General features: G+C 40.6%; 2 protein-coding genes across 2 annotated transcripts in view; both read left to right on the forward strand.

Annotated features, from left to right (window-relative positions):
- The window catches only part of LOC117265846 (complement C4-B-like), a 30088-nt gene extending 21286 nt beyond the window's left edge, over nucleotides 1-8802 (forward strand). Inside the window, exons 26-41 of the mRNA XM_078171811.1 lie at nucleotides 1609-1801; nucleotides 1920-2015; nucleotides 3089-3251; nucleotides 3564-3757; nucleotides 4526-4684; nucleotides 4802-4861; nucleotides 4932-5022; nucleotides 5107-5287; nucleotides 5408-5498; nucleotides 6052-6126; nucleotides 6200-6302; nucleotides 6403-6492; nucleotides 6602-6703; nucleotides 6779-6862; nucleotides 6952-7084; nucleotides 7169-8802. Coding sequence (XP_078027937.1) covers nucleotides 1609-1801; nucleotides 1920-2015; nucleotides 3089-3251; nucleotides 3564-3757; nucleotides 4526-4684; nucleotides 4802-4861; nucleotides 4932-5022; nucleotides 5107-5287; nucleotides 5408-5498; nucleotides 6052-6126; nucleotides 6200-6302; nucleotides 6403-6492; nucleotides 6602-6703; nucleotides 6779-6862; nucleotides 6952-7084; nucleotides 7169-7310 — 1957 coding nt within the window. The 3' untranslated portion in view covers nucleotides 7311-8802. The remainder of the gene's footprint in view (nucleotides 1-1608; nucleotides 1802-1919; nucleotides 2016-3088; nucleotides 3252-3563; nucleotides 3758-4525; nucleotides 4685-4801; nucleotides 4862-4931; nucleotides 5023-5106; nucleotides 5288-5407; nucleotides 5499-6051; nucleotides 6127-6199; nucleotides 6303-6402; nucleotides 6493-6601; nucleotides 6704-6778; nucleotides 6863-6951; nucleotides 7085-7168) is intronic.
- A 6569-nt stretch (nucleotides 8803-15371) lies between these two features.
- Nucleotides 15372-25852, forward strand: tnxba (tenascin XBa). The gene is made up of 15 exons (XM_033640014.2): nucleotides 15372-15484; nucleotides 16953-17824; nucleotides 17919-18050; nucleotides 18803-19996; nucleotides 20107-20229; nucleotides 20323-20466; nucleotides 20568-20687; nucleotides 21874-22029; nucleotides 22135-22247; nucleotides 22347-22479; nucleotides 22573-22724; nucleotides 24640-24736; nucleotides 24835-24996; nucleotides 25082-25245; nucleotides 25349-25852. The coding sequence occupies exons 2-15, from the start codon at nucleotides 17083-17085 to the stop codon at nucleotides 25445-25447; spliced, it is 3531 nt and encodes a 1176-aa protein (XP_033495905.2). The 5' UTR covers nucleotides 15372-15484; nucleotides 16953-17082; the 3' UTR covers nucleotides 25448-25852.
- The last annotated feature ends 113 nt before the right edge of the window (nucleotides 25853-25965 follow it).

Here is a 25965-nt window from a genome sequence, read left to right on the forward strand (position 1 = left end):
CAATGTCCGCCGTATTTGACAGGAATACGTATTCCTGTCAAATACGCGCATTTCTCCATGCTGGTCGACAAGCGGTTCTGCTCCCAGCTGTTGTCTACGTCACCCGGCTTGACACATTCGCTCGCGGCTCGTGCAGAAAATAGACCACAGCCAGCCACGCGGCAGCGCAGCGCAGCCGGTGTGGATGACACAATCGGTTAACATGGGCGCCGAAAGGAAACTGGCTTCGCTTCTCGGCGCTTCGAGGCTCTTCGCAGCGCTTCCGCGAGTGGTGTGGTCTGACGGGTGAGAGAGGGGGACGAGCGAGATGTTATGTTATAGATAATTGTTTTATGTGTTTTAATGTGTAGGTATGTAAATGTTTTCAAAGACGTTTATGTTGAAATAAAAATACCTACAAGTAGTTATGTTTCCTTGTATTAATACATATACAAGTACGTTTCCTTGTATTAGTTTGCCCTCTTGTGGACATAATGCGAAAAAAAAAAAATTTGAATGGTTCGAACCTATGAGCTATTTTTAGAAGGAATATTCGAACGTCATTTTTGAGCAATTATGACAGCCCTATTCCTGTCTGTGTCTGTGTTCAACCCACAACCGGCAGGATTCGCCTTTCGTTTCTGCTGCTGGTTGAAGTCTGTAGCCTACTCGCACAGCGTGCTCCTGAATGATTTCTTTTGCTCGCACGAAACTATTTTTAGTCACAAATGCACGTGACAGACCAAAGATCATCTCTGCCTGAAATACACAATACTCTGCCAGGAAACTAGCCGATACCAGCATCGTTCTCCAGTAACAAAAAATGCATTTTTCGCTGGTAAAAAAAATAACTCGCCAGAGTAGCGAGTGGTATTAAAAATTTACCAGCCAGAGACAAAATCTACCCGTAATTGGTGAGTGGCGAGTGTTAGTTTTGGACCCTGACCGGTACCGTTTTAAAAGTATCGGTTCGGCACCGGTATTGAAACGATACCCAACCCTAGCCACCTTTGTGCCAACTTTCAAGATCAAGGAGGCAGTTTGCACACGATGCTGCAAAGCAACCACAACCAGCTCCATATCATAGCCTAGTGACCAGAAAAAGAAGATAGAGTGATGAGCCAATCTTCCTCCAGGCAGGGAATCTTATGTGTGTATTAGGCATACAATATTGTCTGTGGGACAAATGTAAAGCTCAAGGTAGCCCAACACTAAAATGCTCAACTTCTCCTCTATATTTACCACAGACTGATATTTACACAAAAAGGGAAAGATATCTGCTTGCTAAAATTGTTTGTTCGTTCACATGACATACAGTGCACCCTGCTGTGTTTCAACAGTTGAACTCTGTTTAACTCAGGGCAAAGCCATTGCACCCTGAAAAACGGGCGCAAAAAACACAGCATGTGTATGGGCCCTGCGCCTGCAATGCAGTGTGGTGTCAGCTTTTTAACATCCAGCGTTCTCATCGAATTTTCTTCAAATTGCTTGCTGTAGTTGATTTTTGATGCACAGTAGTTACTTTTAAAATCTCAAATAGTAAAACTTTCCTAATTTCCAGTATCTCAAATTGTGAATTAGCTTTTTCCATCAAATTGTCTCCCTTACTTATCTCTCTCTTGTCCTCAGGTTGACTGCCCTTGTAGTCAAAGTGCTATCGTTGGTGGCACAGCGTCAGTCAGTGGCTTTTGGAGAGCAGGGCAGGAAGGCTAGGGTTGTACCAGAAGAAGAGATCAGGCAACCAGTCAGTTACTTGCTCTCAGTACAGAAGACTGATGGGTCATTTGATGACCCAGAACGAGTGCTTCACAGAGGAGTAATGGTAATCTCTACTGTATACATGATGGAACATGCACATACGTATATTAGAACAGTATTAGAGTGGCAACAAACTCAATAGCTGTGGTTTGAATGCAATATTGTCTCTGTGTTTAATGTAGAAAGGCAAAGACGAAGACACATCCATGACGGCTTTCATAACTCTTGCACTGAAACAGTCCCTTCAGTTCCTGCAAACTGAACTGAGAAATGATGCGGTGAGATAATAGAAAGACTTACTGTCCTGTGTAATTGTTTTTAACCATGCAAGCTGTGTTGCTTTTGGGATGGCAACGTTTGTCAGTCCACCACATTGGTCCAGACTGAAATATCTAGACACTGTTATTTCTGATTGTCAAGCAATTTTGCACAGGCATTCATGTTACCAAGAGGATGAACTTCTATGACAGTGACTGTCACAACATTTTCTACAGATAATGGGGCCCAGGCTATGTATCCTCATAATTTTGGATACCTGGCACTTCCTTTAGCACCAACATTAAGTCAACATTTATGGTTTTGAGTGAAATGTCTTGAGAATCTTTTTGGGGATAGCCATAAAATTGGGAAGAGACATTAAGATATATATACCTTTATTTACAGACTCCAGGTCCAATGATAAAAACAGACAACAGGTTACTAACAAACAGACAAACAAACAATATAGACAGCACTATGTCTGTCGACACACACATTAAAAAAGGTACAGTTGTTCAAGCCAATATTTCCAAAACATAGAGGTGTATCTTGAGTCACTCAGAGTAGGGTCAGTCAGAGACATTATGATTCCATTTTTGGATCGACACATTCTACACATAAACTTATAAATAAAATTCCTTAGCAAGGCATTGAATGTAGGGATATTACAGGAATATTATTAATGTACTGTACTCCCCTCAAAATTAATTGAATTGAACTTTGGCGATCCCCTGACTTTTCATAATGGCACCATCAGGTAAAAATGTATTATTAAAATGTAATCACTACTTTGGTTTATGACCAAACACCTGAAAAACTGATGACATGAACCTGAACCTCAGCTGTACTTTGCATTTTGGGCTAATAAGCAAATGTTAGAGCAAACATCTTCATGTTAGCATTGTGATATTGTTAGCATGCTGACATGAGCATTTAGCTCAAAGCACTGCTGTGCCCAAGAACAGCTTCATAGAGGTGCTAGTGTGGCCTTGTTCATATCTATAGTTTTATATCCAATGTATTTTAATACACTGTACTCAATGCATACTTTGCAAATAAGATTATTGACTGACTTCTTACTACTTTCTACCAGGAAGCAAGCATTTCAAATGCAACAGAATATCTCCTGTCACACCTCGAGGAGCTTCAACATCCCTACGCTGTTGCCATCACAGCCTACTGTCTGGCAGTTTGTCTGCCACAGGGAACAGATCATTCATCTGCCTGGACTAAACTTCAAGCACTAGCTACTGAAGGCATGTCTATTCAAAGCTAATAGGCATGGGTGATATAGAATAGATAAAATGTCATACAGTAAAGCAGTACTTCCAATTGATTTACAGCAATGTCTAATACACCCAGAGATGTTAAAGAGATGGTTACCATGGTGTGAGCAGTATGTGTCAGTTGACGAATTTATGCCATCTCATATTTACATATCACCCAACCCCAAGAGTAAATATATTTGTTTTGGTCAAAATATTACGTTCAACAAAAAAGTATCACAATATTGTACTGTTTGATACTGTTTTGATTTTTACTTTTTAGTGTCCATTTCTAATTATCAGGGAAGAATGGCTGTTATCTGTGGACAGCTAATGTCAACCAACAGAATAAGGAAAGGGCAGATGCCCTTACAGTAGAGACTACAGCCTATGCCCTCCTCGCTGCAGTGGAACTTGGGCATACCGAGTGGGCAGACAAAACAGCCTGCTGGTTAACCACCCAAGAAAACTACTTTGGAGGCTACAAATCATCACAGGTGATTGATTGTAGTTGCTTAACCCAAAGAACCCCTGTCTTTGTACATCATCACTGTATCCCTGTGGTTCCACATCATATGATGAAGTCCACATTAAATTCAATTTCAATTTGCTGAAACTCTCACTATATCTACACAGTGGTATGAGAAAAGTCATGTTCCCCTGCCTCCACAAAGTGCTTCTAATGGCATTACCAAACACAACCAATCAGAGATTCTCACACAGCTGTCAATCACATCAATTACTAGTCTTTACCTGTGGTCAAACTAGGCGGTGCTGATCAAATATGAATCAAGATTATGTTACTGAATTACCAATTTCTCACCTCAAATGTTTTCTGAAACTTTAATACCATTTAGCAAATTCATTTTACAGCTAAACAGTGCACTAAAATGTTTTAGTGCACTGTTTAGCTGTAAAATGCAAGAAATAGACAACAAAACAGATGCTTGATTCTGTTTAAATCAGCACTGCCTAGTTTAACAGTTTGATCACAATTCACAAGCAGTGACTGACACGATTGATAGCTGCGTGATAGACTCTTTGGCTCTGATTAGTTGTTTTCCAACAGCCGCAGTACATTCTAGCAAATGCCATTAGAAGAATGAGCAGAAGGTGGGATATGATTTTTTTCACAGGTTATCTGTTTCATGTACCACTGTGTGGATATAGTAACAATTTCAGCGAATATATATATATACATATATATTTAATAGTTACAAACAGTATCTTTAGAAATGCTATTAATGTTTTACTACTGTGCTCAGGATACCATCATGGCATTGGAAGCACTTGCAGAGTATGAGATAAAGAGGTCCATCAGTCCCGATGCAAATCTGATTGCAGAGTTCACAGTCCGAGGAAAGAGAGAAATTGTAAGGCTTGAATTGGAAAATAAGAAGGAGAAGGTGGAAACAAACCTCAAGGTATCATAGAGCATTGTCAGAATTACACTTAAACACACATAAATATTCAACCTCATTCTTAGATAACTTGCTTTTGTGTGTGTGTGTGTGTGTGTGTGTGTGTGTCTTTTGCCCCAGAAATTTTCAGGGAGCAACATAAATGTGCAGTTGACAGGAAAAGGCGATACCAAGCTGAAAGTAAGTTTGATTAATAGATAGATATGCTGAAGGTTCACATAATTTACAGTAAGTCACCTCTCTTTGGCAGATTCTAAAAGCTTACCATCAAATGGACCCCAAGGACGACTGTGACCAAGTGTCTATCAGAGTCACAGTGGAGGGAAAAGTGAAGTACACTGGTGAGCTGTTGTCACTGATAACAAGTCACAGCCACACTAGTGCTGATTAAAGTGGCATAGTTACATTAATCTCTGTCTCTCAAGCTAAGGTCATAGAAAATTATGAGTACTATGACGACTACGATAACAACGAGGACGTGGTGGAGAAGGACATGCGAGTGCCGCGATCAGCAATTGAGTGGTTTGATGCTCGCACCCGAAACAGGAGAGATGTTGATAATGATGTAAAGTCAGATGAGACTCTCACCTACACAATCTGTGTCAGGTTAGCTGAATGAGACTCACATTTGCTCTTTATAAGTATTAATGAGACAAACTTTGCATGAACAAGTCATAAATCAGTGTGTCTCCAAACCTGTATTTTTCATTGTTTTCCTGTTTGTAGTCACAGCCCAAACACCAATCTCACAGGAATGGCCATTGCTGACATCACACTGCTAAGTGGATTTGAGGCTGTGATTCAAGACCTGGACAGGGTTAGTAGCTCTCTCTACCTCCTCTTCATCATTGTCATCATCACTGCAAAGTGGGAGAAGTGATTTCGGTTGCCTGTCTCGTTCATTTTCTCAATAGAAAAGCTTAGGTGATTGACAGAATCTGGATGGAAAGTCTCCAGGCTAAATCGGTGCAAAAGATTAGTGACTATGTCAGAAAATATCTGGTTCTTGGGTAGAAAGTTAAAAGTGGAAGCCTGTGTACATATAAATGTTAACTTCGACTTGTTACCTGGCAAACATCAGAGATTCCAGGAAGTTACTACTCCTAGTCTGTCTCCTAGTCCGGCAACCCCCTGTAAAACAGCGATCTGCTGTTTTTAAACTTTGTTTTTTGTACAGATTAAATGTACAGGATACTTGCTATTGAGTCGTCTTTATAGTTTATAAAGGCAAATTTTGTTACCTTTGGACAGAGCCAGGCTAGCTGTTTTCCCGTTTCTCGTGTTTTTTCTAAGATAAAAAATGTTTTTTCTAGATAATATAGTTAAAAAAGGTTGATTTTTTTTTTTTTTTTTTTTTTGTCTCCTTGTAGCTAAAAGACGAACCTGAACGGTACATTTCCCATTATGAGGTCTCCTATGGAAGAGTGCTGCTCTACTTCAATGAGGTAAGGCTGAAATCTTACATACAGACAAATTTTACATATTCAGCACTAAAAGATTTTTTTGCTCTCACTCTAGCTCCTCCAATCAGAGGAATGCATTAGTTTTGATGCTATACAGAGAGTACCAATTGGCCTTCTACAGCCCGCTCCAGCTGTGTTCTATGATTATTATGAACCAAGTAAGCTTTTCATTTCATATTTCTACAATTTGTTTTGTCAGGATAGAGGGGACGCTTTTGTGTACCAGGCATTTATGAACTATTCGTGCTTTCCTTGCAGACAGAAAGTGTACCGTGTTCTACTCTGCCCCCCAAAGAAGCAAGGTGGTCTCCAAACTGTGTTCAGAGGATGTGTGCCAGTGTGCAGAAAGTAGGCCATTACTCTGAGATCCATACTGACAAACACCTGTTAATAAATGTAGCTTTATCCTTCAGGTTTGTGTAAATAATTAAAATTATCATATTCATCTTTCCTTTAGGACCCTGTCATGAAATACAAAATACATTCCAATTGAAAAGTGGTCGAACAAACACGAATTCCCGTTCAACCCATGCTTGCTTTTTCCCTAGAGTAGATTACGGTCAGTACTGCACTCAAGACATTAAAATTATCTCAAACCTTTACTTTCATATACTAATACTTTGTTTTATTTCAGCATACATTGTTGAAGTCCTCAATGTTTCCATGAAGAGTAACTTTGAGCTGTACAAAATGAAAGTAAATGAGGTCCTCAGATCCCGTAAGTAAAGAAGATGCTGTAACACTGAACTTTGATTGTTTATGCTTGGATGATCCATCTTAATATAATGACAATCATCTGCTTGCCAGATGGCGATATCCTTGTGGATGAGAATTCTGTTCGAGTGTTTGCTAAGAGGCGTCACTGTAAAGGACCGCTTGAACTGGGAAAACAGTATCTCATCATGGGCAAAGATGGCTCTACAACCGACTCAAACGGAGGGTAAGTATCATCAGTAATACTAATAAAAGGACAGTTTTACACCGACAATATCAGATTCTGATCATTCTCTTTCTCTTTCTGTAGGATGCAGTATCTGCTGGAGTCAAACACCTGGGTTGAAAGAAAGCCTTTGAAGGAAGAATGCAAAAAATCTGCACATAGAGCTGCCTGCACTGGGTTTACTACATTTACAGATGATTACAAGATAAATGGCTGCAGACAGTGAAACAGACAAATCTGTTTCATTTGACTTACATTTTCGGTTACTGTATCTCAGTTACAGTAGTTTCCCATGAGATACACAGTAAGCAGGTGTTTAGAGCTTGTTTTGTACTGTTTATAACCAGTCATGAAAGCATAGTATTGCCAGCAGTGGCGGAGGAAGTATTCAGATCCTTTACCAAAGCAAAAATACTAATACCACACAGTTAAAATACTCCATTACAAGTAAAAGTGCTGCATTGAAATGTTACTTAAAAGGAGCTCTAGACAGAGATTCACACAGCTCTCAACATGGGGGTGGCGAGTTGAGTAGGCGGCTAGCATCTAACGGTGCTAACAGTCAAACCGTGCTAACAACAGTGAGTGCTGACAGAGCTAATGGTGTGAGCCTGGGGGGGAACTAAACGGGGGTGCTACAGTTCCCTGATGACACCATCGCCATTATCAGTGGCCGTATGTGCACAATGTAAAGCGGTGTCAATTAGCTAACCATGGGATACACATTCACATGCACTCACATACACCAACATGCATGCACAGCTAAACGGTCTCCCAAAGCACCAAACAGGGAAGCTTGGATTACAACACACACAGAGGAAGTGTGACTTCATTCTGTGCTCAGGACGCCATTTCTCCACTGTATCTTTACTTTGCAAATAGTGATTTGCTGCTATCTTAATGTTCTGAAAGTCATATAGAGCTTTTTCACTATAATCAGGAAAATGTACTTAAGAGTATGACAAGTTTAAGTCATTAAAATTCAAAGGAAAAACAGAAAATCATCACATTTGTGAAGCTGCAACTATAAAATGTTTTTGCATTAAATTAAACAATAATTTCCAGCTAACTATCTGTCAATCAAATAATTATTTCAACTATACTAAAATACACTGTTTGGTAATTTAATCTACATCCAAACATGTATTATATACTGTATTTCACAAGTTCTTTATGTTTTGTTCGCATTGGAATAGATTTAGATTATTCAGAACAGTGGTTCCCAACTGGTTCAGCCACGGGGTCCAGATTTCTCCTTGGTCATTAGTTCAAAGTCCATGCAGTTTAATATATTCAGCGTCATACTTGTGTTTGGCAAGGTCATTGAGCTAGTTTGCTGTCTGTTAAGTGTCTCACCGTTAGTCACTCACTTTACAGCAGGAAATGGCACCTCTCTGTGGAGATTTACTGCACTTTTTTTTTTACAAACTTGACATATTTGAAAGTCACTTACGGTCCATTGAGAATAGACCAACAGTAAAAAAGTACAATATTTCCTCCTGACTTGTAGTGGAGTGGAGGTACAAGGTGGCAAGGAAGAAAACTATTCAAGTAAAGTACATGTACCTCAGATTTGTATTTAAAGTATAGAGAAAATGTACTGTGTTATATTCCACTGCTGCTTGCCAGACAGTAAGTGGATGACTGACAATGTAACCATTAATCATTTCTTCATGTCTAATCTACCAGTGTTTAAATAAAAAAAAAAAAACACTTCATAATGTTTGAAAATCCGTTTGTATTTGTATGATTGGTTGGAGCTTTGACTAGACGCCTACATGTTGAGATAATTATTTGAAATGGCGACACAGCAACAGAAAGCACAAACATTTGCTCTTTTATGTCTTTCCAAATAGTGTGATTCAGTTTGCTGTACTGGTTTGATTTAGCTTTTCTGCTGAATATATTTATTTTTTTTACCTTTTTTTCTGTTACTGGCAGCAAAGGATCTGAGAGGGGACTCTGTACTCAACGCAACCCCCCTCAAAGCTACCCCCCTGCTTACTTAACATCTGCAAGGTAAGGGAGAAGGTAGAGGGGGAGTGGTTTGGGGTTAGCACAGTGCATACACATAAAGTGGCATAACAGTCTGCACGTAAGACTGGCTCATTTGCCCCTGGTGGAGTTACACAGTGACAGGAATTTGGATCAATCATCACCTCATAAGGATAATAGCACTTTATTAGCTCTAAAGAGCCTCTTCTCAAATGTGCTCTGCCTAAAAACATGCTGCAGGAGTTACTCAGTGCAATTATATAATACATGTTGAGTCGTGGGTGATGCTGAGAGAGGTAATGGGAGAAAACGGGGGGTATTGGGAGGGAGTCATGAAGCAGGAGTAGGAGGGAGGCATGGGTGGAGAGGCGAGGAACAAGCAAGGGCTTATGTGCTTATATTATTTTAATCTCTGAGGCCTGGTCCAATGTAAGCAACACGGGAGTACTGACCATCACTTCAATCACAGCCGGATCAATGCCCGCACTGTTTCAGCATTTGCCATTAGACATTTCATTAAATTTGAATCAATAAAGGGTAAATAAATACGCAGACTTCAGCATCACACATTTTCATCTTGGGATTACTTTAGTGCAGTGTCAGTAGCCAACAGCAACAGCACACTCGAAAAAGCGGTCTTCTTTTTACTGAAGCCCTCTCAAGGTAATCAATGGCTTGTCATGACTAAGCAGTGTAGACTTGTGCTTTGGTTACACTCACAATCAATCAACAGTAGTCGTAGTTATTGCTCAGGCTGTCTGTGCAACATAATAAATTACAAATATTCTCTTAACATAGAGACTGACAGTGGCGAGTGAATGCAAGATTTATATTTTGTTTTATATTTTTGATGTGTGGATTGCCACAAGAGATTTACCATAAATACAGATATTCCAGGAGTACGCACTCATCTACTGTGACCCACCAAATATGCTTGATCATCAACTGTGAAATTGTCTGGGGAGCTGTGAAATGTGTTCGTACGACCAGGTGTATTTTCTTAGGTGTGCAGCAGCCTTAGTTGTTGAAGGTGTGTCTCCAGCCATTTTTCCAAAGGCCATGACAGGGTCAGCGGTTTGAGGGTGGTCTACGATGCCGAAAGGAGCAGAGTGAGGGCGGAGCTGTTCCTGGAGGCTGCCAGCAGATGGAGGCACTGATGGAGTGGGACCACCCACTCGGGAGTCCACACTAAACTGACAATTAATCTTTGTTTTTCATCTCAAGGTCAAGGTGTTGTTACGATTTTTGACGGGGGACATTTTGACATGTCACAGTAGGAAAAACACAGATGCAAATGATAAATTATTGATGGCTGAATATCATTTAGCTGCCTCAGTTTTGGGTCACTGTTGCACTGTCATTGCTTACTGGGACTCTTGAAAGTAATGTCATCATTAATCTTATTAGCAACATCTGTGCTTTCTTACTGCGACAATTCAAAATATCTGCTGTGAAAAAAGCCTGTTGGCCAAATCTAAGGATATATACAGATAAAGGTGTGTATGTGACTGAGTGTGGTGTGCATGCATGCAAGGCTAATCGTCTTGCAAAGAGGTATAACATGTGCTTCCATGCAAAGTACTAAGTGGTACAAATTTATATACGGTATGAGGTAGTTTAGCTTTTCATTATCATCCATGTGTGCCTCAAGATTTGTTAGCTGATTGTTATTTACATTTGAATCATGTCTGATTTAAATGTTATGGGCTTGTGAATGGGATTATTTAGTTTTTAATGATGTTAGCTCCTTTTTATCTTCAGCAGTTTTCTTGGTTTGTCCAGATGAGCATCATTAAAGGGATACTTTGCTGATTTTCAACCAGCTTTGTATCAAAACAGTGTAGGAAGTATGTGTAAATGAACTATGGTAAACTTCCTTCCATCTAACCAGTGCCTAACTATCCCTCCTGGCCCCCCAGTGAAACTCTGCCAAATGACACAATTTACATCATGCAGCGGAGTTTTGCTGACAGCCAGCAAAACTCCGCTGGATTGCTTGAACTACAGGCTATACTTCCACATTTTCATATTGCCCACCACCCATGCTGCCACTGCAGACACAGAGTATAGAAGCAGATCAAGAGACTCTCTCTCGCCCTCTCTCAAACCAGAAATCTGATCAGACGGTAAAACTAGGCAGTGCTGATCAAATATATATCAAGATTATATTACTGCATTGCCTTTAGTTTAGTTTAGTTGATTTATAAAGGGACAGTGTGCAATGACATTAATCATTTACAAGAAATTAAAACATGGTTGCACCGGATTTAGCAAAACACTAATTTCCATCTGTAGTCCTACACGTAACAAGTAGACACAACAAATAAAAATAAAATTCAAGGTGCACATGCCTAAAATGTTTTAGAAACATATTTTCGTGCCGTGTTTAGCTGTAATAGCGAGAGTTTTTAAAGAAGAGGCCACCATACTGTTTCCTGCACAGTGAAAACAGAGGCCTAAAAACGTAGATCAAATGGTAAAACTAGGAAGCGCTAATCAATATACCAAGTTTCTGTGACCGAGTTGCATATTTCTAGCCTTAAATGTTTTAAGAAACATGTTTTAGCTTACCATTTAACTGTAATACAGGATCGTTTCTTGCCAGCTGGCCACCGTCGTTTAAAACGGACAAGTTCGCATTACGTCACCCACCAACTGGAGCGACTATTGGTCTGGTGCGGCACAGTACATTCTGGTAGTTGTAGGTTTTCTACCTCTTGAGCAGAAGTGTCCCTTTTCTATGTTTTCTTTGGTTCTGTAGCATTTACACTTAAAGTATTTGCATTTTTCTACTGCACGGACATCCTAGTTTATTAAAAGGTCATCTTTCCAGTGGTGACGTACCTCTTTAACTACGTTTACATGCACACTATTATTCTGAAGATGACAACATTCTGAATTTCATTCTGGTCATGTAATTAACGTATTTCATTTGGATATTCTGAATTTCGCCTTTTTCTGAATGAAGCATTTTCAGATAAAGACATGGGATATGCTGGCATTATTCAGGTTTTAGGAGCCTTCTTTGGACATGTACACAGTACAGTCAGAATATGCATCTCAACTGGGGGGATTTTAAACACAGTTTGTGACACTTTACCTCTTACCTGTAGATGGTCAGCTCTGTGCGTTGTCATCAATGCACTGTACACAAACAAACTAGCTAACAGTTTGCAAGGCTGGGGTAGAGATATGAATGAATGAGAAACACAACTACTTTTAAACATGATGTGATGAAACATGATGTGATGAAAGAGTTGGACAGTTTCTTTAAAATGTGCAAATATCGCAACACCGATGGCTGAAGGAATGAAAGAGGGAGACTGTATTTGCACAGTCGAACAAACCCGCCACTACTCTTTTGATGCAAAGAAGCAAAACAGCAAGTTGCTCCAGCTGACCCACTTTTCTACATTTTATGTGATAAACCACATGTGAGGGAATGTTAATCTGAGTATGAAAGGCTGCATGTAAACGGGAATATTAGTGATATAGCCTTGGCCGTGTAAACAGCTTAGTAGAAACACTGTCTTTTTCGGAGTAAGGGTAAAAACAGAGATATTTTGTGTATGTTAAGGTAGTCAGTTTCTACTTCCAGTATGACTGTCTTTGTCACCTGCCTTCTCTAACTGCATCCACTAACTGATTAATCGATCACTGGTCCAGCTTTGACACAAATCCAGCTGTAAATCAGTCATTATGTGAGAGAGAACATTCATACACAACCTACCTCAAGCAACAGTCACTTTAAAAGCAAGCAGCAACTATCTCCTTAGCTGCACAGTCTCGTGGTGCCGACTGGCTCAATGTGCCACATCAGCTGTTCATATGACATTTGCAAATGCCTGGAAGAACCACAACAACTACATTAATCACCAATCTGTTGTCTGCTACATTGCAATGTTGCAGTAATGTACTGTAGGTAAGTTGTCCTTCAGTATCAGAACATAGCGTACTTGCCAAGAAAAGCATGTTAGCTCTAAACATTTGCAACTAAAATATCTACAGGTAAATATATGTTTTTACTGTGAGGGTTTTTACATACCCACACTGCAACATATATAGCGTGAGTACATGCAACAGTAATAGAATATGAGAGCACGGTTTCTTCAGCTTTGGCCGGAGTCTCACAGCTGTTATGCAAAGTGGTTTTGCATGCTCACTGTAAACACTGATGGCAAAAATACATTTCATCATGTATAGAGTAAACAATCCTAACTACACATTTAATTTAGGTAGGGTGAGGGACCATCACGTACTGTAGAGCATACCCAATGTATTCATCTGAGCAAGCACTTTTTCTTAAAGGCATGACACATACTGTATATGTGATGTTAGAAGGTGATATAACCAAAGCTTTTGACCATAATCAGAATGGCTTTTTACTTTATTGTCAATATTAAATTAAAACTATTTTGGTGTTTGAAGATTTATTAGGGTTGAATTCTGGATGGACTATGGCTTGTATTGGGTGAATATACTGAAATCGCAATCTGCTGTGGTATGGCTTGACAGAAAGACCAGTGTATCAAGACTGGGGGTGCTTTCAGACCTAGAGTTGTCTTGCTTTGGTCCGAATCAGGGACTAATTTTGTTACAAAGTTGCGCAATTGCCAAAGTTGGTTTGTGTTCTCACGGCAGCATTTACAAGTGGAACAGATAAAATGCCTTGCACGAGAACACTGCTCTTGATTGGTGAGAATTTTCAAGAGAGAAAAATCCAAGAAGTAAACAAAACGTTGAAGAAGAGTACATTTGCAAGATAAATGTGACACTTTCTAATGTCACAATGACGGAACAACTTTGCAGGCTGATGTTAGCGCTGATCATCGTGGAAGACATTGCTTGCATTGCTCATTTCAAGCAAACCATACAGTTTGAAAAGGAGGCGCGGCTCTGACTAGAAAACGATATTTTGATGCGCTGGATGAGCCGAATGTGTATATTAAGGCAGTACAGGAGGGGGCGCACATTAATAATCCTCCAGGACTGTCACATGTTGTAACAATGTCTTGATAAAGTAATCAAAAGGCATTGCAGAGGTGAATTTTATGTGTAGGAATTTTACTTTGTTTTCTACGAGCAAACAAATACACCCACTAAGTAGCTGAAATCAATTTAACTATCTTGATTCCACACTCCTTTTCTGCACAAGCAATTTAATCACGTCCCCTCAGTTGGGGGTCTTGACTAGCCTTAAAATAAAATCCTGAGTCCTCTTTGAGAGTCCAGTCTAGTCCGAGACAAGACCAAGACCTTCAAGTGGTCTCCAGAATAAGATTAACCTTGAGTACTTCAACACTGGCTCATACAAAAAATTAATTAAAAAAATCAACACATTTTTACTGTTTTACAAACAGTTTTTCATAAAATAGCTACATCCTAATGGATGGCAGCGTATTGTACATTATCTTTGGATATGTATAAAAGCTCCAATTATATATACTTTTGTTTTTGCTCTCCTGTAAAATTAGGAAAATGTCACTTATGCCCTGTTTGCTCTAGACCCTTGATATACTTGTCTTCATGTGGTTTACAAAAGGTGGGATGGTGGGTGGCCATTTGGTCAAAGATTCAGAGCCCTCACAGAGCATTCCTTAAATCTGGTGGATACTTGGTCACTTACATAACTCCCACGTAGTTACATCTCATTACTTCCAACAAACGGCCAATTCATATAGCCAGAGGTTCCTGTCCCCCAGAATGTGCGCTGAATACCTGCAGTGTTATGCTATGTATTCCAGCTGAATCATGATTCTCAGACCAGGGCTTTATTCAATCAGAGCTGTGTCTAGGTGTGAGCAATGTCTGGTATAAGTCAAGTTACGTTCAGCAGACAGTGGAATAACTGTCATCAGCCATGCAAAGCTGAAACATGCAGACTGTTTTTGTGTTACAGTACATGAAAGAACACAAAACATGTCCTAGCATGTGTTGTGTTCAGTTTGAGCAAAACAACAATTTCAGTATGCTCACTAAACTCTGACAACATTTCATGTTAGATTACACACAAAAAGTTGCAGCAGTTATGTGTTGACCAAATAAATGTACATGCTAAATTTATAGAAACATTACAGGAAGATGTAAGAGCAGAAAAATAGAATACAAGAGAGTATTTGATGGTATTTGATGCACTAATCTGTTTTTACAAATGCCACTCTTTTTGGAAGTCCAATACAAATATTTTCCATGGTGGTTGAGAGAGTGGGACCACTAGGCGTGGAGGAAGAGGGGGGGTCCTTAAGTAGGAGCAGACTTTATCACTCTCCTCCTTTCTAGTGGTGGTCCTTTCTCTCACCTCTTTCCTCCCAGATCACATCCAGCGAGTCTGTGTGAGCTTTTCCAGTCAGATGGAGGGAGCAACACAAAGACAGAGATAGAGACAAGAACTAAGTCATTATTCTGGTAAGTTCTTTTTTTTCATTAGCCTGATTTATCAGAGGTGTAACTGCAGTCATTTGAATGATTGGATTCAAATCTGTCACATTGGTGTCTGTTTGCATTCCTTTAAATTAAATTGCCTTTATGGTGCAGAGCTGATTTATTCTCAGGGTTTAACAAGTGCATTTGTGGGAAAAGGCCATGTTGTATAATACTATGTTTTAGTTGATAAAAAGACCTTAAACAGTAAACTGCACAAGTTGCATTGAGTGGTGAACATAATTTGTCATTTTTAGTGTGCACACATAATGTGGCATGGTTATACCTGCTATCATTAACCTTTAACTATCTTTTTTTTTCCCTCTATCAGAATGAATACTGGGCTGGTATGATCATTTATCATTTTTAAGTAAAGAGTAGCTACTAACTCAGTTATACTGCAGCCAATTAAGAAGTTAATTCATGCCCTCCAGTGCAACATTTGAAAATTGGCTTCCTGCGCAGCAAAGCATCCTAATGTGTTTACATGCTGCACGATTTATTTGATTTTCTGCAGATTTAAAGCCAAGGCTGGACATATTTCTTTTAGCGGTTTTATGAGTTGTGGGTGCAGCGGATTATGTAACCTTCTGTGTATAGTGAAAGACGTACAGTGTCCCACAGTTCTATACAGTAACGCTCTGTTACCTCTCTGCATAGTCTCTCCAGTAGACTCTCCCGCTCGAGTCACCTTCTTCCTTCCTGTCCAAAATCAGCTAATTTAGATTTTACTTAGTTTGGCAAGTCATTGAATTAATGGTTATGTCTGATTCCAACAGTGCTGCAATTCTTCAACTTCTATTTGTTTTTTCTTCACTTTTAAAAGTGCATCACTAGGCACAGTTTTGAAAAAAGTAGTATCAGTTTTCTGACAGTTTTAATATGTCAGCTCAGTATTTTTTTTTTTTCATGATGTTTCTAATGTCTTGTACTGGTGCTCAGGGAAAACTGGTAAAAGTATGTGTAGTAAGATTCAAAACTGTATCTTAGAAAGATTTTGATATGCTTTTATGCATTTGACCACTGTGAATGATTTGGCTCAGTGAACCTTCTCAAATGTCAGATCACAGCCTATAACTTTTAATGAACCTGTGACCAGAAATTTCGACAACATGACAATCTACCAAGACTGAAAGGTTTATAAAATAAGTTTCTCAAACTGAATGGAAGAAGCAAGTAATAAAATCTCTTGATTGAGCCATTGCTGTCAGGTCATTTGAGCGAAGTACAAAACCTGATATTGCTCCAAATGTAGTGTCCTAATAGCCTGTAGAAGGTTGTTCAAGTGAGTATCAAAGTCTTAATGGGAACGGTGCGAATGTGAAGCTGACTAAAAAAGAGCAAGTATGCTCAGCAAAACCTTTCTTGGAATTAGAAAATGTATTTAGCATTAAAATGTCATGCATTAAACTCAGTTATAACTCAGCTCTTTCATTTTTGTTTTCATTTCTAGGAGAAACCTGGCATACTCTCCTTAACAAGTGGTCAAAGAAATATAGAGGAAGGAGTTCATAATTTTACAGTAACATACATACAGATCGACCAAAGGCAATACCATCTCTGGCTACTGCTGCTGGCTCAAAATGCTGTTTACTCTAGGGCTTCTCCTCCTTCTCACCCCATTTCCCTCCTTTCAATCCCCGACCAATGAGAGGAGAAACTCCACAGGAAGCGATGTGACCAGACCCACTGCCGTTCTCACCCTGTCGAAACCAAAAACCACTGCTGCTCTCGCCAAACAGACCATTCGCCCAACCCCAAAGCCAAACACAGTTAATCAGACAGTTTCATCCACTCCGGCCACAGCAGCAGTAAAGGCCTCTACAGTCACTGAGGTGAAGGCTACCAAAGACAAGCCTGCCCCCACTGTAGTTCAAAACGTTCAGTCAACAGCCCCAAAGTCTGCTCCCGCCAATGGAGCTAAAACCACCAAAAACAAGCCCACAGCCTCCGTCAATCAGACTGTTGTAACTAAATCTCCCTCCACCAAAGACAAGCCTGCCCCCACAGTGGTTCATACTGCCCTGTCGACATCAGCAAAGGCCAATCAGAGTGCCGTAATCAAAACTCCCGCCACTACCACCACCACCACCAGAGAAAAGCCTGCCGCTGTTCAGCCACTCAAGGTGGTCATAAGCGATGGCTGCGACTCAAACAACGCCAAGGAGCAGGAAGTGAAGCTGAAGCCTGGCGCTCCTCTGGTGATGACGCATAAGATCAGCTTGTTGCCTGGTGGCTGCACCGGGGGATGTGAGGCCGAGATGGCTACGCTGAAAGGTCGTGTGGCCCGACTGGAAAGAGAGATGTCTGCCCTCAAAGACAAATGTATGATTCTGTCATATTCACTAGAATATTATCTTTGACACCACTCATTAAAGATGTGGATTTAGTAATTTTGGTTATTTTTGTTGCTGCCCAGGTCCATGTTCTGCAAACTGTCCAAATGACTGTAATGGCAATGGGGAATGTGAGAAGGGTAAATGTGTCTGCCAGCAGGGATTCATGGGTCCAGACTGCAGTAAGTGTGCACAAGGAGCTGAGTGTGCTAGAAGTAAGTGAGATTCTACACTATTTGGATATGTTAGCATTAGAGACATATTTCTAAAGGTCTGGTATGTAGGATTTCAGAGGATATATTGGTAGAAATAGAATATAAAATAAAAAGTATGTTTTCTTTAGCATCCCCATGTTTCTACCGTGGCCCAGAACGGACAAACCAAACACTGGCTCTAGATAGGGCAATTTGCGCTTTTGCGCCGACCTTCGAGTTAACAGCCCCTGCCATGATGAGAGCGACAGAAAAACTGATTTTTTTTTTTAACATGAAACTGTTTAATGCCGTGTTTATACTGGTTTAAATCACCGGATCCATTTGTTTTGGAAAGGAAGAGACCTCTGCAGATAATTTGGCTCCCACTAAAAACATTCTGAATGTCTTGATCAGAAAAAAGGTGAGCACACATTAAGTTATTGGAGAACATAGGTGAGCACACATTTGCAGGTAACCGGGTGAGCAGGCATCTGCATGTCAGGAGATGATTTGTAATTTAAAGCTGTTTTAGTCAGAGTTTTTAATGGACCTCTGTGAATAATTTGGCTCCTGGTAAAAACCTTCTGAACAATAAATATTAGAGGAAATCTAACTGGGAGAAGTTTCAGCTGGTTGCGATCTGCAATCCTCACTGCTAGACACCACTAAATATCCTGTAAATCTTACACACAGTTCCTTTAAGTGAGAGAAAGTTGTTTTTATTTGATTATCTCATTTATATTTTGCTTGTAACCTCTACTCTGGTATTTCAGAAGCTGCCAAAGGAAAGGCCAAGTTGACCGTGGAAACAGTGACCCTGCAGGTGAACAAAGACAAGGAAAACATGCAGGAGAGAACCACCAGAGTAGAGCAAACACTCTTCCAGAGGAGGGAGCAGAAGAAAGAGACTGACACTAAGTCTAAAGTAGCTACTAATGCTAGAGTGGGTCTTGTTAAAACTCAAACAAAACAAGATTCTGTAAAGAAAATAACAACTAAAGACTCTTCAAGTGCCGCAAAGACCAGTCGCCCAAATGTGGGTCAAGTTCTGTTGAGACATGAGGGAAGGAAGCAGGAAGAGGCCCGCAAAGGCAAAACAACAGTCCTGACCTCTAAAAAGGTCCTCCAAAAACCTGACCTCAGACTTGTTAAGGAAGGAACTGCCGGTAAAACAAATCCTAAAGCTGAACAACTGAAAGACGAACCTCAAACCAATGTAACTCAGAGTAATGTGAAGAAATCTAACGGCACAGCTAAAATTGTGACCATTCTGACCAAGATCATGGGAACGAACAAAACCAGAACAGGGAAGGAGAATATGGAGCAGTCCACACTGGCTGAGAAACGCACCAAGAAGGTCAAAGTAGACACTACAAATGTGCAGTCTGTTGACAACAGAAACACTGAAGCTGGAAAAACTGGAAAGGCCACACAGAGGAGTCAGTACCTGGTTAATACAACCATTGCGGCAACATCAGGCGAGGGTCGAAGTGTGCAGAATAAAACAACCATCCATGGCTCTGGGAGTGCAAGGAGGATGGGAGGAACCGGATTAGGTTCTGTAAGGGTTGTAAACACCTCCTCCTACAGCTTCACTGTCACATGGTCAGCACCACAAGGGATGTTCAAGAACTTCACCGTGATCAGGAGAGAGCCACGCGCAGAGGGTGATGAAGACGACCTTGAGGAGTTTGAAGAGGAAACTCTTGAAGTCGAAAAGTTCTCCACAGCTAAGAACGCAACTGAAGTGCACATACAGGTTGAGAGCACCAACACAACTGCCGCCTTCGGTAGAGGTGCTGGATCTAGAGGCAGAGCTGAAACAAAGAGGATCTCTATGGTGGTCCCTGGCAGCGTGCACTCTGTGGAGTTCAGTAACCTCCGGGCAAACACAGGTTATGTTCTGCATGTGTATGGCACTACTGCTGAGAAGAGATCAAAGATTCATAGAGTAACTGCAATGACAGGTAATTAAAGTTGCACTAATTTTTTATTTAATTCCTCTACTATCACCAGAGACAAGATCAGTACTGGGAGCAGCAACATGTCAATTAAAATTTCTGTTTTCTTTCATCAGGCCCTGAGCCAGCCACAGAGATGGTTTTCAGCAATGTTACAGAGTCTTCTCTCACTGTTTCCTGGTCCAAACCAAAGACCACATTCTCAGGCGTCAGGGTCACGTACACCAACATCATCACAGGTTTGTCAAAGGCCTGCCTTTATCAGTCAGTGTCTTTTTTTGTTTGGGTGTTAACTGTATCATTGTGATATTTGTGTTGTACCATCCTGCCAGGGGAGAGCCGCTTTGTGACCTTGGAGTCTCAGCAATCTTATGTGGTTCTGTCCAAACTGTCTGCTGGATCCTCCTACATTATCAGTGTAACTACTACATACGGCAGAGCCCAGAGTGATGCTCTCACATCAGTCATCACCACAGGTATGCACCAAAATAAGCTCACCGTTATGTACAGCTGCCTTTTTTTAATTTAAGAATGTGAAAATGCCAATAAAGACCATATAAATTGTCTTTTCGTATAGTGCCTGCCCCTCCAACACATCTCCAAGTTGTCAATGTGACTGATACAAGAGCTTTGCTGCAGTGGACGCCGAGTCTGGGGAAAGTAGACCGCTTCATCATCAGCTACGAGTCCTCCAAGAGTGAGTGTGGCAACTTAACCTCATACCTACAGCACTAGTTAGGGCCTGTCACAGTAATTATGTTATGAACAAACATGACAGAGATCATGTCCATATATCATACGATACCGCTTGTTTACATAAGAATGCCACCAAAATTTTAGCCAACATGATGCCAGAGTAAACAGCAGGGTTTGGCAATACTTTATTGATGGAATGACTCTATCAGAGTCTGATTATCAACACCCACTCTTAAATGAGAACCGTGACGTGCAATACCAAACCCTTCCTGCACACATGACCTCTTAGTTACTCAGCCTGACCAAGCAACACAGATCCACGACCCGACCCGAAACCGCATATCCTATAATAAGCATGTGCTGCCCAAATAATTCAGTTAGGCAGCATGTTTAAGGTGATCCTTTTGGTACATGTCATACATGGCAAACTATGATAATATATTTTAAATCAAAGGTGAATCAGGAAAAACAATCTAAAAGAATATTTTTTACTTATTCTCACATTATTCAGCAACACATCTCCGCAGTTAGGGTGTCTATTAGTACCACACATGACTGAAGTGGCTCTCATATTCCAGCTGATGCAGAACACAGAGTTGACACACAAAGTCAGCAGTCAGAGGATTAAAATGTTCATACATTAAATTATCATTCTTTTCATTTTAATATACTTATTATCAAACACCCATGATCTGACACACATGTTCATTTTTTAACCTAGAACCAAACACACAAATAAAATTAAGACAAAATACCACCCACAAATGACTTTTTTTGTGGATCACCTGCCAGATACTGGTCCGCATGTGGGATCTGCTCTCTATGCCCCTGTGTCAAATGTTTAATATTTACTTAAGTGCAGATTTTGTTGACAGAGCCTAAGAGTTGCTTTTATTTATTGTTTTGTTTGTGTGGTTTTACTTTATTTGTGTTTAATTTATTTCAGATATTTTCTTTTTTTTTCCTAATTCCTATGTTTAAATCCTCTAAAGACTTAAAAGTTCATTATTCTTTGAAAGGGCATGCTAACATTATTAAAATACTATATGATCATTATACCAGTGACATTAAGTGTTCTTAAAATGACAAAAACATAGCAATTATTTCTGGGACAATATATAAAAATTGTTATCGTGACAGGTCAAGTGCTCATGACTAAGCTAAGCGTTCTCTCCTTCGTGCCACAGCTCCTAATGTGACAGTGACAGTGATGCTGTCTGGAAACTCAGTGGAACACCAGCTGAGAGGCCTGCAGAGAGGCACACTGTACACAGTCAAAGTCCTGAGCCAGAAGGACAGTCACCAGAGCATGGCCATCTCGACCACATTTACTACCGCTAATGGTGAGTAGAGAGGGGGATAGAAAGTGAGATCAGGCTTGTTTACGTGCTGCAGAGTTTGTGTGGAAAGTGTGTGAACTAATTACTTGTGGATTTTGTGTCTCTCAGTGGCTAAAGCCAACGAGGTGGGCGCTCGTTCTGCAGTGATCACATGGAGGACTTCCACTGTTGTCTATTACAGCTACAGACTGATCTACCAGGTGGTAGGAGAGGAGGCAAAGGTGAGTAATATTCCCTCATCACTGGCACATACAGTACAAAGAGAGTGCAGATATTTACGGAGTTGCCTAATTTTGTGTGCTTTTCCGGGAACACATTAGGAGGTGATCCTGGACCAATCAATCACAGAGTATAAGCTGACAGGGCTGTTGCCAATGTCACGCTATTATGTTCTGGTACAAGGCGAGAGAGACGGACACTACACATCTATTGTTACCACAGAATTCATCACAGGTGTTGTATTTCATCTGACACAGTCCCTGCTTATTTATCTGCCCTACCAGTACTTTATCACAACTAAGTCATTCTTTATTTGTCATCCCTTAGGCAAACTGCGTTTCCCCTACCCTACTGAGTGCTCTCAGGAGCTGCTGAATGGAGCTCTGGAGTCAGGAGAAGTGGATATCTACCCGCAAGGAAAAGAGGGAGGAGCGGTCAGAGTCTACTGTGACATGGAGACTGATGGAGGCGGCTGGACGGTGAGAAAAACTGCTGTTATCTGAAAGCTTTGCACAGAAAAAATGGCAGTATGGATTTAGATAATAGACAACAGTGGTATGGACATGAGTCACAAATTTGATGACTTTGGACTTGACTAGGCAAAACTGGACTTGGACTTGAACACCAATGACTTATAACTCAACTGGACTTGAACCCTGTGACTTGAAAATGCTAGTAAGCTTCCCCCCAAGAGATTATAAAGATTACAAAGATTATAAAGTATGGTATCTAAAATCTTCGAATCATTCCAAATCCCTTCATTTCCTGAATCAACTAACATTAACACTAGGGATGCACCGAATATTCGGTAACCGAATATATTCGGCCGAATATTGCAAAAAAACACACATTCGGTATTCGGTGGAATAAGTTAAAAGCAAGGCCGAATTAATAGCGGCGTGTTTTGATAACGCAATCAAACAGCGTGCCGTGAAGCGCGGAGTAAAATGTCGGCAGTGTGGCGATCCGTCCCTCACTGCACTCGCATTTGCGACTAAAAATAGTTTTGAGCAAGCGAAATAGACAAACTCCGTCTTCTGTTATTGTTTTGGTTTGAGACCCCTAGCGGCAGAAACTTACATATTGCACGTTTAAATCATTCAGCACGCTGTGCGAGCAGCCTACAGATTTCAACCAGCAGCAGAAATGAAACGCGAATCCCACCGATTGTGGGTTGAACGGGGGTCACAGACACAGACAGTAATGTATTCCTGTCAAATTCAGCGGCCATCGGCTTACCGGCGACAGATAAGTCGGCTCCAATAATATCCTCTTCTTGGTGTGTGGACTGCCCAGAAGTACCTACCTGAACAGCCGAGCCAGCCGAACACAGGTATGTGACGTGTCAGAGGAGAAACGAGCCGTTCACGGCCCACAAACCTCACCGCACTTTAGGGACTGTTCTTTACTTATGAAGGGGAGGAGGGTGGCTGATTGATTGTTATTTTATTTTTTGATCTCCCCTATGTTCATCACTCATTGATGCTGTTTTTGAAGTATGAATAAGTCAATAAGTAATTTATTCCATTGAAATATCATTGATGTATTATAGAAAAGTGATTTATCTTTTTATAATTTTGGTACCGTGACAACACTAATCTGGAGGGGGTTCATCTGCAAAAACTAATGAAAAACTAAACAACGATATTCAGTATTCGGCACTCGGTATTCGGCCAAGCGTTTAATATTATTCGGCTTTGGCCACAAATTTTCATTTTGGTGCATCCCTAATTAACACTACTAATTCCTAACAAGTTGTGACTTAATACCCAAGATTCACTTTGTATGAACCAATCGCACAGCATGAAACTCAAAGTTAAGAATTTGGGATTTGTCAGTCCAGAGGATAGACTGTCTAATGAAGATGGACGATATGACAGCTCCCCAAAAGTGAAGCCAAAACATTTCAATTGCCCCCTAGTGGCTGGGTGCAGTAAATGTCATAAACCCCACCCCCTCCATGTTAGCAGGCAGTGCACATCAATTCATTTTTTCACAAATATGTTTTCTGTCAATTTAGGTAGTTCTTATCTCGCTGATGTATGTCCAAGTGTTTCACATCATAATTGACAGATGTGTGCTAGCAATGGTACTGCTCGTGGTCAGACAGGTGTCTGGACAGGAACTCAATACCGCGGAGGTCGCTACTGTGTACACTCTAGCTCCAAATGATGTCACCAACTCAAGATGGCAGCAGCCGTATCTGAATATTTTGGCTTTATTTTTGTACAGTGGGAGGAAATGCAGACACGTTGTCCATCTTTATATACAGTCTGTGGTCCTGACTTGGGACTTGACTCGAAGCTAGCATGTCTTGACTTGAAACTTACTTATGACTTGCAAAACAGTGACTTGATCCCACATCTGAAAGACAATCTGATGTGTGTGTTTTAGGTGTTCCAGAGGAGAATGAATGGAAAAACAGATTTCTACAGAACTTGGAGTGAATATAGCGCCGGCTTCGGAAACCTCAGCGAAGACTTCTGGCTCGGTACAGATGAAACAAGTTCTTGTCATCATCTGATCTGCATCAATATGTAGAGATATTTTTAACAAATCAGCCTCAATCTTCATTTCTACCACTACTAGGAAATGAGCTTCTTCACAACCTGACCAGTGTCGGCCCTGTGAGTCTGAGAGTGGATATGCGATCTGGAAACGACACCGCTTACGCTCACTACGCCAACTTCTCCATTGATTCAGAGGAGAGGCACTATACTATCACAGTGTCTGGCTACACTGGAACTGCAGGTGAAAACTTTACCAAACATGCGCAGCATTATAATACAGTAAATACCTGACTATTCATACCTCAATGTCACTATTTCTCTGTCAGGCGACTCCATGAGGTACCATACTGGACGTCCATTCTCAACCCGAGACAAGGACCCTGATCCTCTGGGGATCCACTGTGCCAGGGCCTACATGGGAGGCTGGTGGTACAAGAACTGTTACAAGACCAACCTCAACGGTCTTTTCGGCATCAACAGTAATAACCAGGTACAATTCCTCTCTCTACCTAATGGACCTAAACACATTTTATCTTCAGTGAAACAGCACACTAACCAAATACCATCACGTTTATGTTTCTGTTCTGATACAGGGAATAGTCTGGATAGACTGGAAAGGAAAAGACTCCTCCATTCCCTTCACCGAGATGAAGTTCAGACCATCCAGGTTCTCTCCTGCAACTCATGGCTAAAGATACAGTCTTCATACGTCTGACAGAAAATTTAAGTGCCAGAAATCCACAAAACAGTGGATCTCACAGTTGCTGCATGTAGCTTTCCAACTGAATTGCATGTACAGTGGTTTTGATAGTTGTAACAACAGCTATCAGTACATTTGATTCAAGATTGTGTACGATTTTTTTTTCTGATTTTTTTCTGTTTGTTTTTTTTCTGGAAATATACCAAGAGTGGAGAAATGTTTTATTGCAACTTTTTGTATCTTACTGTTCTGCCTGACCCGTCCATTTCAACACAGTTTGTTTTTTGACTCAAATACCTTCTTGTGCACCACCATGGTATGCCACACCCACTACTACTGTAATTGAATATGCACTGTCTCACTCCATTGGAATAAATGTGGCTAATGTGGGTCTGAAGTGTCATTCTTTTGGTTTTGTAAAAGCGAATTAAAACAACCAAATCCTTTGACGGGAAACAGTTTCTTCATTCCCTGCGCTACAAGATAAACTAATGCCTGCATGACTGATCG

The sequence above is a fragment of the Epinephelus lanceolatus genome, chromosome 10, assembly GCF_041903045.1.
Source record: "Epinephelus lanceolatus isolate andai-2023 chromosome 10, ASM4190304v1, whole genome shotgun sequence".
In the NCBI taxonomy this organism is placed as follows: Eukaryota; Metazoa; Chordata; class Actinopteri; order Perciformes; family Serranidae; genus Epinephelus; species Epinephelus lanceolatus.